The following is a 16772-nucleotide window of genomic DNA, read 5'->3' on the forward strand; positions in this document are numbered from 1 at the left end:
CCTAGCAACAGCCAAGCCTGCTCTCAGAACAGCAATGGAAAGGGATGCTACAACTATTGCTCTATGCTGCTTAATGATTCTTCAGCATTTTCTGTATTCCAACAACAATTTCAAGTATTTATTCTTTATTTCCTAGAAGCCTGTTTTTCCTATTAAACACTGAGTTAGCCTTACACCCCGAGGCTGCCTCTACAAACACGGATTTCTGCAGAGGTCCATGGTGAGATCAACAATCTGTGCTACCAAACTCCCAGTACTCAGGTGACAACGCATGCACAACACCCACAGCAGCATTTTTCCCTCTTCCAGTTCATCCAAGTAGCAAGGGATCTCCCAAGAACATAAAGGTGGCTGTTCCAGAGTGATGAGGATAATCTAACAAGGCCCACAACCTAAGAAGCTTCTCAGACACCTGCAATCCCAGGCAGAGATTCCTTGACTCTGTTTCCTTTGGTATCACTCCCATCCACAAAAAGTTGTGTTGTACTACAGCAGTGGGAGCTCTGTCCCACATCATTCCATAGCCTAACAAGGGACTTTAAGTGCCATCTCTGTCTCTTCCATGGGGGTGTGAGTACTGAAACCTCTTTGAAAGACCAAGCTGATGGTACAGGGAGTTGTAACAGCAAGTTTTCCTTGTCTCCACCAAAAGAGTTGACAGGCTGAATTTCCCTTTCCTACAGAATCCCATACAATACTGTAGCAGTTTACACACTAATTGGGCAATCCTAAATTCAGAAACAAATTTAAGAAGAGTAACTCCTGTGGGATCAGTAGGTTGCACAAATTGGGTAGGCAATTGCACACAATTTATAAATCTGTATTCAGATCAATTATAAGTTTGCAATGTGGCTCAAAGTTTGAAGCTTTAAACCTTTCTGAAAACTAATTAGCTTGCAGATCTGTTGGCCAATGTGCTCCAAAATCCACAGCTCCCAGAGTGCAGCTCACTAAGGGGCATTGCTGTGTCAACTGTTCAGGCCAAGGCTAAAAATCTCCATCGAAATGGTACCTTATTCATTAAAAGGATTTCCTGAGAAAACAAGGTTCTGCTGTGGTCAGACTAGGAACTTATTCTGCACACACAGCTTTATCAAGGCGCTCACGCCTGTTGAAGGTTATCGCTCACAATCACATAGAGCTGAGCCAAATACAGACTGCTGCTGAGAATAGAGCTGCTCTGTGGTCGGCCATGGTCGCCCCTCCTCGCCACCTTCAGCTCCAGCTTCTGCTTCTGGCTGCTCCTTCCCCTGGGCCAGCACCAGCTCTTGTTGCACTGCACCGTGAGATGAGCAGCAGAAACATGGCAGGCGGAAGCTGGAGTATATTTTGGATCAGTTTGACCTCATGGCCACCCCAGCACTGCTGCTTGCACAAAGGAACAGCTGGGAATAGGGCTGGAAGGGGACAGGACAGCTCCTCTCAGCAGCAGCAGCCCTTCCTTAGACCTGCCTGATGAGATCATTCAAACACAACCCCAGTTCCTCAGGCAGCTGTTCAGACTTTCATTCTATTTGGTTTACACATGCACACACACAGCCTTAATACAAAGTCTAGCAAAACCAGCAACAGCTGAAAATAAATCTTTAATGCAGGAACATTAGGTGGCCTTAAGAATCAATTTTGTTGTCAGCATCACATGCCCCTCACTACATCGGCAAGTATTAGTTGTATTCAGTGGACAAAAGCCATCCACTGTAATACACAACAGTAACACAAGCAACAGAAAAGAGTGCTTCTCTATAATGGGATTTTTGCAACTGCTTACATGAAACAAAAGTTCCAAGAGGTATTCTGGCTTCACACCAACAACTCAGCACATGGGGGTGTGGGGAAACAGAACAACTTCAAATTCGTTGTTGTTGTACAAGCCATTAAACAAATTCTCCATCCTCTCCGGAAGCTGTATTTGCCTGAGATGGATGTGCTGCAGACATTTAACCTATATTTCGAACTAGTGATTCTGTTAATCATGTCACATCCTCAAGCCATGTAAAGCTGGAATGGTAAAAGGTAACAGAAGCATACCCACAGCATACTTCTGTACAAAACTGAGTAGTCAAATTCTCTGGGAAAAAGCATCTAATATCTGTGGAAATCTGAGCCCCAGTGAACAATACCACCTTCCAGGTGATGCAGACAAGAAAATTGTGGCAGAAACACAAACTTGTGGTGAAAATTTCTGTATCTAGTGTATTGCATGCAAGTCTATTGTGATATAATAATACATTTTGTTATAACAAAAGCCCAAAACACACAATATTCAGCCCAAATACTTGCTCCACAATCAGCAGCATGCATTTCAGTAGGACTGCTCAATTCCTAGGTTTTTTTAAGTAAGCAGTAACACAGTCTGCCTTTTCAAAACACAGTTGTTGCCCTGTAGATACAACATACAATCGCATTAGATATGCAAAAAGGCAGACATGCTGCAAAAACCTGCAGCTTTTACGGGGCTGAGGTAGAACCCCATCATGATTATTTCTGACCAGATTAAAGAAACACTTGCACACTTCTGTTGCTCCTATGCTTTATAAAAACTGAGAAATTTTACCTGAAGTCAGAAATGCCATGCACAACAAAATACTACCAGCCAGTTACTGTGTTTACTGGCACATGATTAATACCCCCTCTTATAATCAGGAGTGATTAAATACACTGAAGAGGAGAGGAAGGTGGGGAAAGATTTAAGAAATGTAAGGGAGAAAGAGGTAATAATAACTACTAGAAAAGAGAAATAAACAGTGAAAATTTGATAAGCATTTAATTATTTTGCTTATCATCTGCAAGGAAATGAGAAGCTAGAATGCTTGCAAACATGCTTGCATCTGCAAGTATGTTTGAAGCTAGGTGATGCATTATCTATTTTTTCAGAGCGTTTTAATTAGAAATAACTTGGATCCATGAACATTTAGACAAACAATCAGCCAGCTTGAAATGCCAGTAAGATTTAAAAAATGGCTTATTTATATCCACAAAGATTACACTAATGTCTTAGTACTGGATAGGTCCTCCATCAGCAGTTCCATAAGCCAATCTCAACACCATTAAGTGTCCTGTTGTATTCATTTTCATTCCCGCTTGCAAGCCCATAGTCTTTCTCTACTGCTGCAGCGCTGTCCAATTTTTACTGCCACTGTGATCCCACTCTTGTTCATACTTAACGAATGAAAGAAATGCAGTGTTTCTGGATGTAAACAAAATCTATGGGAAGAGTATTAGTCTCTTGTGACAAGAGACAAAACTAAAGGATAAAAATTACTTCTCTTAAATTATATAGCCATGAATGTCTCGTGTATTAAGTCCCAAGAACACCTACCCACAATGGCTCTGCTCTTGCTGCTCTACTGCTGGATCTTTTCATGTAACATCAATGCAAATCTTCACACTTCCTACCCAGCCCTGCACAGAAGTGGGTGTTCAGCAAGTAGACCCTGCCACGGCACTGGCTCAGGCACAGTAACCAAACCATACATTCTCCTGACCAGCTCAGTGCTAAGTAGCACTGACACTACCAGAGACTACTTCAACCCATCCACTTACTCACCCAACACTACAGGAGCTCTGGCAAGGACAGAACAAGAGCAAGCAGCAGCTTCCTGATCACAACCAAGAAGGGAGAGAAAAGTGGCTTCTCAGTTACATCACCACATGTTGAGCCTGAGCCACACATCCAGTACATGAGGTCATAGATTTTGCCCACACTTGTGTCCAAACCTGGCCTCAAAACCGAGTTTCAAGTAACTTTTTACCTCCCCTACACAGATTTATCCTTTTTGCGAGGGGAGCTGACATGCTCCTCAGAGGCTTATACTGCTGATGCATACCCAAACACATGTCAATAACAACTGGCCTAAGCTCAAATTATCTGAGAATTATGAGTGTGAAGGAGGAGAGTATGAAGTCTGGAAGTCAACGTTTCTCTCACAAGAAAAAAAAAAACAAACACTTCCTCCAATTTCTATTAAAAGCCATCCTTCCAAGTTGATTACACAGTTGTGCTTTGATACATCCTCACCCCTCCCACTGCAGTGGTGATAGAACTGTGAATGTTTTGCAGCTGCAGAATAGTGAAAAAAACTCCATATTGATATTCTGCTCTGTGCAGATGAGTTCTAAAGGTTAAACATCAGGCCAACCTTTACTGTGGTGAGCCACTGCTGAATGCTGTAAATAGCTGATAACCAAACACTGCAAAAAGAGAAAGAAAATAGCTTTTGCTGAAGTCAGGAGGCCTGTCTCCCCAAATAAATTAGTTTTCTTTCTGCAAGAAGGTGCTGGCCAGAAAAATAAATAGCAAATAACAGACAGTTTAGAATTATCTTTGAAAAATGGAATCTTGGCAAAGTATAGGGGACAGATCAAGTTCTATTAAAGGATTACTTCAGATGAGTATGCTGACAAAATGCTAACATGTAGGGTTTTTTTTCTTGCAGAGCTATTCCCCAGACACAGGCAAAAATATTCTAAGTTCAACAGAAGAAGGTAGGCCATTTTCTGGGAGTAATAAAGATGTAAAGTATACAGAACTATTATTTCTCACTGCACATGAATATTACTAGAACTACCAAACTAATATTACCCCCCCTTTCATAGCATTTTCTGCATGGAGTAAATAAATCTTCAAGTGAATATGGTAGGTATAAACTGCAGATTGCAAAAAGTAGATAAATACTGCTCTTTCAGTTCAATGACCCATGTGAATGCACTCACAAGATGTGATGGTGAAGTTAAACAGGAAACATTACTGAATTTCAAACTGTCAGGCCAAACACTTGCTACACAATACTTGCCAAGAGCCAGAAAATGTTTAACTTCTTGGTAGATAATGGTACCTTACTTAGTAACAGAGAGCAGAGTTTTCCAGATTGTGGTATGCACAACAGTATGTGAACCACTGGCAACAAATAGACAGAGCAGCAATACAGAAGGAAAATTGAAAGAAACTTCAGCAAGTTTAACTGTGCACTACACACAAAATATTCTAAAAGAAGAAATTACTTTTGAAATTGTTTCATTTTTAATAAATGAGGCAGGTTATGCAGAGCATCAGTGACAGAAACCAATATTAAATGTTCCCATATCTGCTTGGTCTAAGATGAGACATTACTGCATTGGTTTGGTTTGTAGGTATTCATGAGACTTGAGCATTCCATGCTGCTTTTCCCATGTTTTGCCAAGCATTACAGTTGTTTTGGTTGGAAGAAATCATTCCTCTTTCTGATGGTAACTTGCATTTCTAGACTGAAATACAGCTTTCAGTAATTTCTGTTAAAAAGATGGAGTTGCAATGGAAGCCACCACATTTAAGTAGGATAAATATTTAACGTAACAAATTCAAGATGATAAAGTCCAAGCTTTAACAGAAAGCACCAAAACATTAACTAAATAAGATTGATCAGTAATCCCCTGATCTCAGTCTCAGCATACAGTAAATCACGCAAAGGAAGGAACTGAATGGTGAATTACACATCCACTACAAATGTCCTGCCAATGCTGGCTACAGCAGGCAGACTCAGTGTGCTTCATCTGTTGTCCTGTCTGGCTGTGATCTTTGTCCTTTTGGCTCTGATAGTCGTTTCCTTGCAGGCAAACCTGCACATCTGCTGTGACTCTTATTAAAATGAGTCAAAAATTAATGGGATTAGCTTTCAACATTTGTTTCAATTTTGGATTAGCACGATACTTTAACATGCATTGCTGATGCTGCTCCAATAAAATAAAAAGCACTGTACAGGACTTCAAATGATTGTAGTTTGAAAGCAGTAGCTTATGACTGAGGTCCTCTGCCAAAACCACAGCGTTTCTTCACTACGGTTTTTATCACTCACCTCCACTTGTACGCACTGCGACGACGGCTTTGCTGATGGTGGAATAGCTCATAACTATTTAATGAATAAAGGAGGTTTCTTAAATACACAGAGAAAGGAAATGTTCAAACCACATCTCCAGAAAGACATGACTGAAGGGAGAGCTGCAAGTATGAGTTCTGTTTACAGGAATAAAGTACTCCTCTTCCACATATTTAGTTCCTGTATTACAATATGTTCCCTCAAAGCTTTGTTTTCGCTTTGGTCTTTGAACATGTATTATCAAGCCCAAAATCTAAAGAGAAAATATGCAAAAGTATTCTTTTACTTGTAGAAACTTTCCATGGCTTGTGTTTCATAAAATAATGTCAAAATCTTTCAGCAGATTTGGACAATATTTTTTCTGTGCTTTTATTACGACTACAAGACTTACAAGTGACTGCAGTTCCTGACCCTACTGCTATGTACCATGAGCTTCATGTAGCTAAGAACCACAGGATTCAAAGCCACAAAACAAAAATACCAAGAAAGAAAATGGGTACAATAAGAAGCAGCAGCTCCTTCGCTCCAGGATTAGGCAGGGCAAGCTGACCCTGTAGCCCAAGTCATCTGCCCTGCTGTTACTGTCTCATTTCTGCACCAGGTAACTCCAGGTAACTCCTCCCTCCTCGTCAGCACTGCCTTTTACCAGTGCCATAACTCACGATGGCAACTTTCAGCTCAAGAGCTGCCTCTCACATGACTGCATTTCACAAAGTTGAAGGAGCATCCTGACTACATTGTGGTAATGGGAACACTGGTGAGTTCTGTATCTGGGGGGCATTTCCTCCCCTCCCAATCCCATGATCTCTTTACAGCTTCCTACTTGTTCGATCAAGGGAGGAGTTGAGAAAGTTTCGTGTGGCTTTCTTGAGTTCCTACTTCATTAATAGTCATTTTGATTACAAGCCCTACCAAAAAAAAAGATTGACAGGATACACCTCCACCGTGTTTGCCCAAAATTATTTTTTCATTTTAGTTTTCTCCGCAGGGCTGTGTGAGGTGAGCAATGTCCCCTCAACCATTGTTCTATGCAGCACTGAAATTTTTCACTAAGTTTTTAATTGTCACCAGCATATTCTGCACAGATGGCTATCATCACTTTCTAAGGGCCCCAAGCTCTTATTTACTAAACAAGATACCTCATTTGTAAAAACAGATTTACTGATCGCAGAAGAATCTGTCTAGGCAAGGGTTGTTGCATTGAGCCTGGTGTTTCTTTCACTTTATTTGTCAAGTTTTAAGATTATTTATTTTCTTCTTCCTTTTATCATATGTCAGATAAACAATATGACACCATGTTGGGCAGTCCAATTTATTAAGGAAAGCACCTGTAATACTGCGGTCAACTGAAGGAAAAATGCAGCTGACTACCTCGTACAAATCACTGGAATAATTCAAAAGGATTCATTAGCATTTACTTACCAGGCAAATGCAGGGATTACTCAGACAATGACAGAAAGGCCTCCTCTTCTATAATTCATAAGCCATTATAAAATACGAGTGTGCTTAGAGAAATTTTATCTAACTACAAATTTCACAATTTTGCTCAGTATTCATTGCTTCTGAACTTCTCTAACAGGTCACTGGCACTTCAAACTTGTTCTCTGCCCAGTTATCTGTGCAGTTATTTCATCTCAACTCAGAGCTATTTTGGAAACTATCCATATGCTTTGAGACATGAAATCAGCTATTTCTGTAGATAAAAGGACTAAAAGAAAGCATTTTTAGGAACAGGATGCTAAACAACCCAAAGCAAAAAGCCCCTACAGACCCAAAGGGGAAGAAAAAATAAAGTATCTAATTACAGAAGGTTGAAACTGTAACCGATTTAATATTTCAGAAGATCTGAGCAGAAGCTGTAAAATACATGCACGTTCAAGTTATTTAAAGAAATAAATGCATAATATAGTATATCCAAAATGCAGAACAGCCAAAGATCCAGAAAGAAGTCAATTACTCAATACAAGTCAATAAAATTATCACTGATAGATGGAAACTGTTTCCCTGATCCAACTGCTGAGGCAGTCCATGTGTCCTGCCAGCATCTGACAACTCAGAGCTCATCCAGAAGCCAGCTGTCACAGACACAAGTTGTTCCACCCACTTCCCTCCCCTCCTCCTGGCTGCCTGCTCCCACCACTTTGTGTGCACCAGTGTTGGCACCCATCTAGCCTCAGGATGCAGTCTGGGAAAGATAAGCCATCAGAAATGCAACCCCACCAAAAAACAAAGCAGCCATTTTCATGCATTCATTCACCTTAGACGCACTGGAGCTTGGGCAAAGATGCAAATTTATTGATAGGGAAAGGAAGACAAGATTCCCTTTCCAGATGTGAGTAGCCACTAGATAATATTGATTTTATTGAATCATATCGCAGTGGGGTTGGAGCAAACAGTAGGAACAGAAAGAGAAAAAATAATAAAAACAAACATTATCTAAAAAGGGATGGCTTGAAATACGTCCTAATTATAGAACAGGCAGCAGGGTATTAACTGCACAATAGCACTACAGCAGGCTACCAGGCACTGCTTCCTGTTACAAGAAAGGTTACAAGTAAATGTAAACTCGTGAACTTTATGATAAAGAGGAAGGTGGGGATGGAGAGAAACCCTGCCGCCCCTCCAGAGTGGCTCCAGCAGCACAGTTGTGCAGCACCACGGCTGCCCCGTGGCCAGTGCCTTCCTCCCCCAAGGCCGGCGCTCTCAGGCTCCCCAGGCACGCCAGTCTCCCTGCCAAGTAATTAACAACCATCAGCTACGAAACGCTGCGAAACAAGCAGCTCCCTGGGAATGCTCACTGCACCAAACCAGAAATATAAAGAACCCAAAGTTGGACACTTCACAAGAATTCAAGTGCTTCCTGCTTTTGACCTGGTTGAGGGAAAAAAAAGTGAAGAATAGACACAAAAAGCCTCGTTTAAGTGCATTTAGAGCCTTCCTGTGAAATCATTCCGGAAGGACCTTCCTTGTCCAGTTCCTTTAAAGCCCACCACAATTATGTCAGCTTTTACATTGCCTCTTTCCCGTAAGGAACAAGAAACCAGTGACCATTTCACACTAACCCACTGGTCCATAATCATCCTTATGTAAGGAAGCCAAATGCCTGGAATCCAAATGGGGAAAAATCCCGTAGCCCTTAATTGCCAGAGATGACCACTCTTTGTGCTGTCCAAAGAATTCACTCCAGGTTAACAGACCTGCACATGAAGGCAGTTGCCTCTTGAACATTATACAGATTGAAACAGCTTTACACTTCATGCTCTGAACAGGCTGAGAGATTCAAATTCAGAAGTACTCTGTTGTTTAGTTCTCTCTCCTTTCTTTTCTAGATCTCCCTTTAAGATCTACTGTTAAAAAAAAAAAGGAAAATAACAACTGTATGATGAATTTTGAATGTCATTCCTTAAAACCTATGAAGCTAGAGAATTCAAATATCTTTTTTCTATGCAAACTTGAAAATTTATCATACCGTTCCAAAAAGTTTAATCCTCCTATGAATATTTATCTTTGAGTGTGCAAATGGATAGGAAATACTATTTCTAAAAAAAAGTAATGTACTGTAAAAGTAATTAAACCCAACTACACTTCAAGAAGAGAAATAATTTTGAACTGGCTGAAGTTTTGTCCAACACATACGAAGGGCATGCCACCTTTCACTTTGCAAAAGTTTTGAAAAGCAAATGTTTGAAGGCCCAAGGACAGACCAGAAAAAGGCTGTTCCCGCCCAAACTGCAGCTACCCCAGAGTGAGACAAGATGAGAAGTTCCATCCTTTCCATCCCTCCACATCCCTGTAATTCCCACTGCTCACTTCTTACCAGCTCCAGGGCTCGCTCGGTTTCTCTCCAGGTCAGCGTAACCCTGCACAGCTCCCGGACAAGTGGACACCCGTTTTACCCCCAGAGTTTTGTGCTGTGGCAGCTGAGCTGGCTTGTGGATGAGCCCAAGAGGCCCAGGGAGGGACCTGGCAGCCTCCTGGCAGCAACTGCCCACTGAATCACTTGAGCTGCTCACAAAACTGCAGCCCAACAGAATGTTGCTGACTCCTATGTAATATTTAGAGTTTTCCTTAGAGCCTCAGCTCTTGGCATCAGAAGAAAGAGCACTGAAATATTCACTAAAAAAAGTGGATGGCTTGCATGATGGGGAAGAAAGTTTTCCAAAACAGAGAGCAAATAAACTCTACGAAATTACTCTTAAAAATAACGTTTGTTTAAGGTTAAGCATTTAATTTCTTTTCTAATACAAGGTTTGGCCATACTCCAATCCCTCTCCACCTCACATGACATAAGCCAGCTGTTGCCTCCTCTTCTTTTTGTTTCCTTTTTTATAGTGTCAGGTCATGACTGCAGGGATATTTTCACAAGAAATTTAATCCTTTTTTTTATAATAATTATAAACTCAGGGCAGAAGGGGAGAGATAGAGAAGAGGAGAATTACATAAATATTTTCAATTTTCAGTAAAGACTCAACAAATTCACTGGGTTTACAAGCACTGATGTAAACCAACAGACATTTTCTGTTTACATAGCACCTACCACATAAAAGACTAACGTAAGACCCAGTGCTGCAGTCACAAAGAAAGGCATAATGGTGGCACTAATGGAAACACTGGAGTCCCTGTTGACTTCTGGGCCATGGTATCAAAGAGCCTTTGAAAAGACATTGCTTGAAATCAGTTTTTTCCTTTATAGTGAATACTACTACTAAAAGAATATAAATCTATAAAGTTCGAATCTTCAAAAACATCAATGCTCCAGGAAAGATACATTCTACATACTGTGTAGGTGCATTCTACATGTTGTGGGCCTTTAGTACTTGGAAAAACTCCTTTGCTCAGGTAGCTGGACACACTCAACTGCCCATAGTGACAGGGATGAATGAACTGCTATGGGAATTTATACTCCCTGTAGGTCCTGTCCCTCCTTTTGCCCTCTCACCCAGTCCCAGCAGTCAGCACTGGAAGGATTTCTTTCTGTTTCAGACTGGAGGCATCCAGAGCTTCAGCAAGAGACTCACTGCTTCTCTGATACTGTTTACCGGGGTCCAGGGGTATCTGTCCACTTGATTTAAAACCCACACAGACTGGAATTACTTGCTGTCACCCTTTCTCTGTGCACTATCTATATCCATAGGTCTCCTACACCTGATAGTATAATCTATGTCACCTTAAGGCATGTACAAATTTATTTGTACATCACATAGTTAATGTCAAAAACCCAATCAAATATCACAGCTTCGGCACTCTATTTGACATTCAGACTGCCACTGTTACATGTAAGAATTCTGTAGGCTTTGGCCTTTGCAAACTGAAAGTAAGCCAAGGGGTAAGAGGAAATAGTAGTTATAACACATGATCCTTCCTGAAAAATCCATAAGGGTTCACATCACATTTACAGGAAAAGGGCAGGCATTACATATCCTAGAAAACGGCTCTTGAGAGAGAAATCTGTGAAAAAAGTTTCCTACATCCACATGTCAGTTCTTCTCAGGATACAACAAAATGGTATGTAAGGAGTGGGAGGAAAGGTGTGATTCCCATCCCTCTGGTTGATTTTTAAAAGCTAGAGGGAAAAGGGCAATTTCAAACTTGCTCATAAAACAGATAAGGAACCAATATAATTTTTTTAAAACAAGTATTCTTTGTACCCCCCCCCCCCAAAAAAAAAAAGCAGATGCCCACAAGGACTGAAACCAGGAGAACTGGGTATTTGCATACGTCTACTCAAAGCTTCTCTAGCAAATCTCAAACTCACTCTGCCAGTGACTCCCTTCCCTCTCTTTAGTCTCAGAGGGCTTTCCAGAGAGGCAGACTGGCATAATAACCCAAACCTTCCATGGATCAGCTTCACCCATCTCTCTGTATAAAACCTAATTCAGAATATTTGCTGTCTTACATTAAGTGTTAGGGTTGGGTATGCCTTTTGATTGAACTTATCCCAAGATGAATTTTTCTCAGAACTGAAAAATGCACTCACTTAGAAGTAAAGCACTATTTTCAATAGTATTCTTTAAAACTCATTTACAAGCATACAATGGAAAAAATCCAAACCTTTCACTGGAGGGTGCAATAAAAGATTTTTTTTTATAATTCTGGAAGGCAATCCTGTACATTAAGTGTAGCATAAGCATCAGTTAAATGGATTATTGCAACATTATACATGAAAAGCTGGGTATAAGTCACAAGTGTACACCTACTTCCTAAACAAGGATATAAATCTTATGCAGGATATAAATCTTTGAGGCAATGCTTTCTCACAGATATGCTCGATAGAAACCTTACAGCTATGAGCAGAGCTCAGTGAACCCGGCAAATAAGCCAGGAACTGAAACCACTTACGAACATCACAAAACTAAATTTCCTTTTAAGAAAGTCCAGAGCTGGTGAAAGCAGCAGCAAAACAAGCCAAAAGTGAAGGGGTTATTGGTGTGGCAGACGTATCAGGCAATCAGTTCAGGAGCTCATTTACTTCAAGCTCATTTACTGAGAATAGGAGGAAAAAGCCACCAGAGCATTCCAGATGTATTGCATCACAAGGCAGCTGATGTTCACCGGTTTATTTGCCTCAGACTAAAAAGTTTTAACTCTTGGTGTCTCTGGACACAAACACACCCCGAGTCTTGAAGAGTTTAAAGTTTAACAGAAGCATCCCGGTCAGCCTTACCTGGTTCAGAAGACATTGTTTGCAAATGTAATCCAGTACCACTGCACGAGGAACTGATTTTGCACGGGTAAAAACCCTATGAGAGGCTCACATTTATCCCATTTACAAGCCCTACAAGTTGCCAGAAAGGATTTCTCCCCAGGTGCTCCGTATGTGCTGACAGTTTACACGCTGGGTCTCTCAGTCACACGATGCTCCTCCTCCTCCTCCTCTTGGAGGGCCAGCCCGTGCTGAGAGAAGCGTAAGCTACGCAAACCAGTCTGCTCAAAGAAGAGAGTGAAGTCTGCTCACGAGGAAAGAGGAAAAACAAAGAAATCAGCTTATGTAACGTACAAACTGCTGGAGAAAGAAGGAGGAGGAGGAGAAGGAGGGACTACTGTAAGTTGTTTTGTCGAATACCTCAGCCACTAAGAAAGTTTTGTCACTATTAATTGCGTTGCTGTTCGAAATTAAAGCGGCATCAAGGTTAAAGGACAAGTTAGTACATTTTTCTGTTTGGTTCTTTGTTCTCCCATATTGCATGGTGCTCATTTCAAATCATCTTCTGCATTTCCTAATCTCTCTTTAGAGATATGCCAAGAATGAAGCACATATGACACACAGGATACCAGAGCACTGACCAAAAGAGTCTACGTTAAAGAATTGTTATGAAAACATTAGTTTATTCAGCATAGATTAAAATTGATTAGAACAATTTAAAATCAATTTTTAAATGACATAAACTACATATTGTGCTCCAGGGTACAATACAAAGATATTAGAGTGAATTATGAACTGAGGAAATACAGAGTTTCAAAAAGCAAAATGATTAACTGGAAAGGGAAGTAACTTTCTTTTATTGTTCAGAGCTCCCACACCATGTGATCCTTTCATCTCAGCAGGAGAAAAAACTGGGATTTAAATCCAGCCCTGTCAATTCGGATAACATGAATCAGAATATTGCAGGCAGCTGAGGTCATTTTCAAGCACTGCACTGCTCCAAACCACAGCTCCCCGCAGCCCCTTCCATCTCCAGCCTCGCAGTCCCCACGCTGACAGCTCTGCAGAGCTGCTTGGAGGGCTGCGCACCAAGGGTTACGGGGAGCACGCTTGCAAAACAATCCGTAAGTATCTGTTTGTCACTGAGGGGACAGCCCTCTGGAAGGGGCAGCTAATTGTTTCCTTTCTATTACACATGTTGAACGGCAGGGGGATAGTGCCAAGACCAGCAAAAAAAAAAAAAAAAAACAAACTTTCCTCCAGTTATTTTAACACTTTGGTGCATTTTTCGTGTTGAGATGAGCAGATGCAAGCTCGGTGCGTATGGATTTGACACCTAAATGGAACACATTTTTAGCACCTTGGCCAAGATTTACAAGTTTTCTTTCTGTTTTGAGCATTTATTTTAAACTGCTGAGCTAGGAAGTTGCGTTTCCTCATCCCTGATACTCTAGCAAGTAATCCCAGGCTCCTTAAAGAGACATACAAATTTTATTCACCCAGATCTTCAATGCATCATTAAAATAAAAAATAGCATTAACTGGGTTTCATAATCAAACCAAAAGAACTCCAATGCGTAAGTTGTATTTGTATTTTGGAATTTCATCTCCAGGAGTTCAAAGCTTGCCCCGGTTGCTTGGGCTTGCACATGAAGTACCTTTATAACAGAACACCTCATCTCTCCAGAAAAGCCTTTGTTGAGAAGATAAATTTTCTGCTCAGTTTCCCACATTTGGAGCAAACCACTTTCCCCATGAGTCTGGTTTGTCCATCTGCCAGTGAGGGCTTTGCCAGCCTTTCTTCAGCCAGATCTACTCTTTCCAACCCAGGAAAACCACTGATAATGCTGATCATACAAGTACATGCCAGATTTTAAATTCAGATTGGATCAGCAATATAGCTTTCAACTTTCATACAAACAATATAGTAGGTTAGAAAACAATAAGACAAATAGCTAAAAAATAATTATTTTTAGAAGCAAGTATTCTAGATAAGCAGCTACATAAATGGTCACTGACCACTGCAAGCAAAGAGAAGAGAAGGGGTCACACAGGGAAAAGCAGGGGCCAGACAGGAGTCACTGCAGCTCTGCTACCACTCAGGAAGAAGGAATTTTACACACATGAAGGAAACCGGGGATCCTATTTCATTTCAGAAGTAGAAACATTAAAACAGGTATAAAAAAGTCACCAGTGCCCATCTTTGAAATACACATTTAACTCCTCCTTTTTTAAAAAAAGGTAATATGTTCATTGTTCCATATCTATTTGATTAGTTAGCAGATAAGGGGATTTGGAAGAGATTAAACTGCTAGAAGGGTAATATCTCATTAACCTATTACCCTGGTTTCACAAGTGTTCTACGCCCAACTTTGTTTACTCGAAAAGCAGAAACATGCAAATTGCACAATGCAAGTATTAGTTGAAAATTCATCACCAAGAAGTGCAGTTGTGTCTTCCCTGTCACCTAAACATGCCTAGGAACTTTAAAGAAAAGTTAATTTAAAAACAAGGTTCGTTTTATTAATTTTCTCTAAAAGGCAGATGAGGAGGCATGGAGAACAACTAGTTAAGTAAAACATTCTCATAAGTGTGTCATTAAAGTCATACTACCAAGATAAGAAGTTGCTGTCATTTAGTATAACCAGAATAACTACACAGATAAACACAGTATGCATTTCTCAGGCTAAACAACAGCAGCTTTTTCTCAGTACTTTCCCCATTTTGCAGACAAGGGGACTCAAACTGGGTACATAACTCATTTGAATATTCTTAATGTGATGAAGCTGAGAAGGAAGTCACATGAGTACTGTTAGGAAACCTGGAAAGCTGAACTAAATATTAAAGAGGTACATGAGCAGCATGTCCCTGTGACATACAGCCCCCAAAACCAAACTGGCTCATATGACAGTGAATCACAGTCCAGTACTCAACATGGCTGTCTTCTGCTTCTCTCCTCCTTACTGCAGACTCACTTCAGGCACAAAGTGTTTGAAAAGGTTTGCTGAGAATGATGCATCAGAACATGATGCACAGGTTGTGTCAGTCAGTGATGGAGAGGGAGTTTTGTCCCAGCCAAAGGATCCATAACCCACCTGCACCCTGACACAGAATTCAGGAGGAGAACTTCTGAATTTCAATATGGAAACACCTCCCAACTTTCTTTTTCCATGTCAAAGATCTATAGACATCTCAATGAGTCCAAGAGGGAAAGGCCCCTTTCACAGGGCTCCCATAAATAGCTGTGGTTGACTCACACTGACCTCCCCTTTCTCTTCTCAATTACACCCCAGTACTTCAAAATCACAGCATTTGGGGCATGGACAGAAATAAAAGCATGCTTTGTTGTCATCCCCAAATAGTTCCTGAGGTGCTATGAAAAGCCCCTCTCACGAGCTGGGCAGTAGCCTGCAGAGGGATTCAACTTGGCTCCCAGCTATTCTTAGGGAAATGGGATCAGCTACAGGACACCACACACCCGGGTCCCAAAGTGACCCTCACTTCTGTCAGACCTTCCACATGCTGTCCTTTTCGTGACTCTTGGGATAGTCTAAAATCAGTAACAAGTAATTTTGTGTGGAAGCCTGGACGGCTTAAAAAAAAATATTAAAAAAAACCCAAAGCACACAACTTATTTAATACTGCTGTCTTGTTCAACTGCATCCTTCAAGCTTTGCCCCACAGGCACGTGAGGAAGGAAGAAACAGCCATATCACAACTCAAGATTTGCAGGCATATAATGAATAAAAGGATGGGAAGAAATTCTATATTAAGGAAGTGACCTACAGAAACCAGTGATCACCAGGAAAAGGAGGGAGGAGGGGAAAGTCCACACAGAAGTGGGCTGGGCAAGGAGGAAGTTTAGGAATGGGTATTCAGAACTCCTGCAACAAGGAAAAGCAACAACAGCTTTAAAAAGATGGGTAACTGACCCTCAACAAGGTAAGAAACACTAAGGGATACTGGATCTGCAGCCCAAACAGAAATAAATCCATTTGATGAAAGGACATTTTCCCTTCCCACTTGTGAAAATCAGGAATATCTATCACTCTCCTCCCTAGCTCTCCTGGTTCACATGCAAGGAGGTGCAAGAAAAGTAATCTCAAGGTAGATGTGATGAACAATTACCATGCCATAATTGGAAAGTAAATATGAGTATTTTTCCATCCTTTTTTTCTTTTCTTCCAGCTCAGCTGTATTATATGCCCCAAAGGGAAAGCCTGTGGTTTATGATTTAGGAAGCAGAAATTACTATTTATAGTGTTATCCATTCTATTT

General features: G+C 40.9%; 1 protein-coding gene across 5 annotated transcripts in view; it reads right to left on the reverse strand.

Annotated features, from left to right (window-relative positions):
* FGD4 (FYVE, RhoGEF and PH domain containing 4) overlaps positions 1 to 16772 on the reverse strand; it is a 105352-nt gene that overhangs the window by 42709 nt on the left and 45871 nt on the right. Inside the window, exon 1 of one of the 5 annotated variants that reach the window (XM_032105980.1) lies at positions 12517 to 12823. The exons of 3 other annotated variants lie outside the window; for them this stretch is intronic. In XM_032105980.1, coding sequence (XP_031961871.1) covers positions 12517 to 12532 — 16 coding nt within the window. In that variant the 5' untranslated portion in view covers positions 12533 to 12823. Of the gene's footprint in view, positions 1 to 9669; positions 9759 to 12516; positions 12824 to 16772 lie in introns of those variants that run through there. One more of the 5 variants, XM_032105983.1, reaches the window with a different exon arrangement.

The sequence above is a fragment of the Corvus moneduloides genome, chromosome 4 (assembly GCF_009650955.1).
Source record: "Corvus moneduloides isolate bCorMon1 chromosome 4, bCorMon1.pri, whole genome shotgun sequence".
NCBI lineage: Eukaryota > Metazoa > Chordata > Aves > Passeriformes > Corvidae > Corvus > Corvus moneduloides.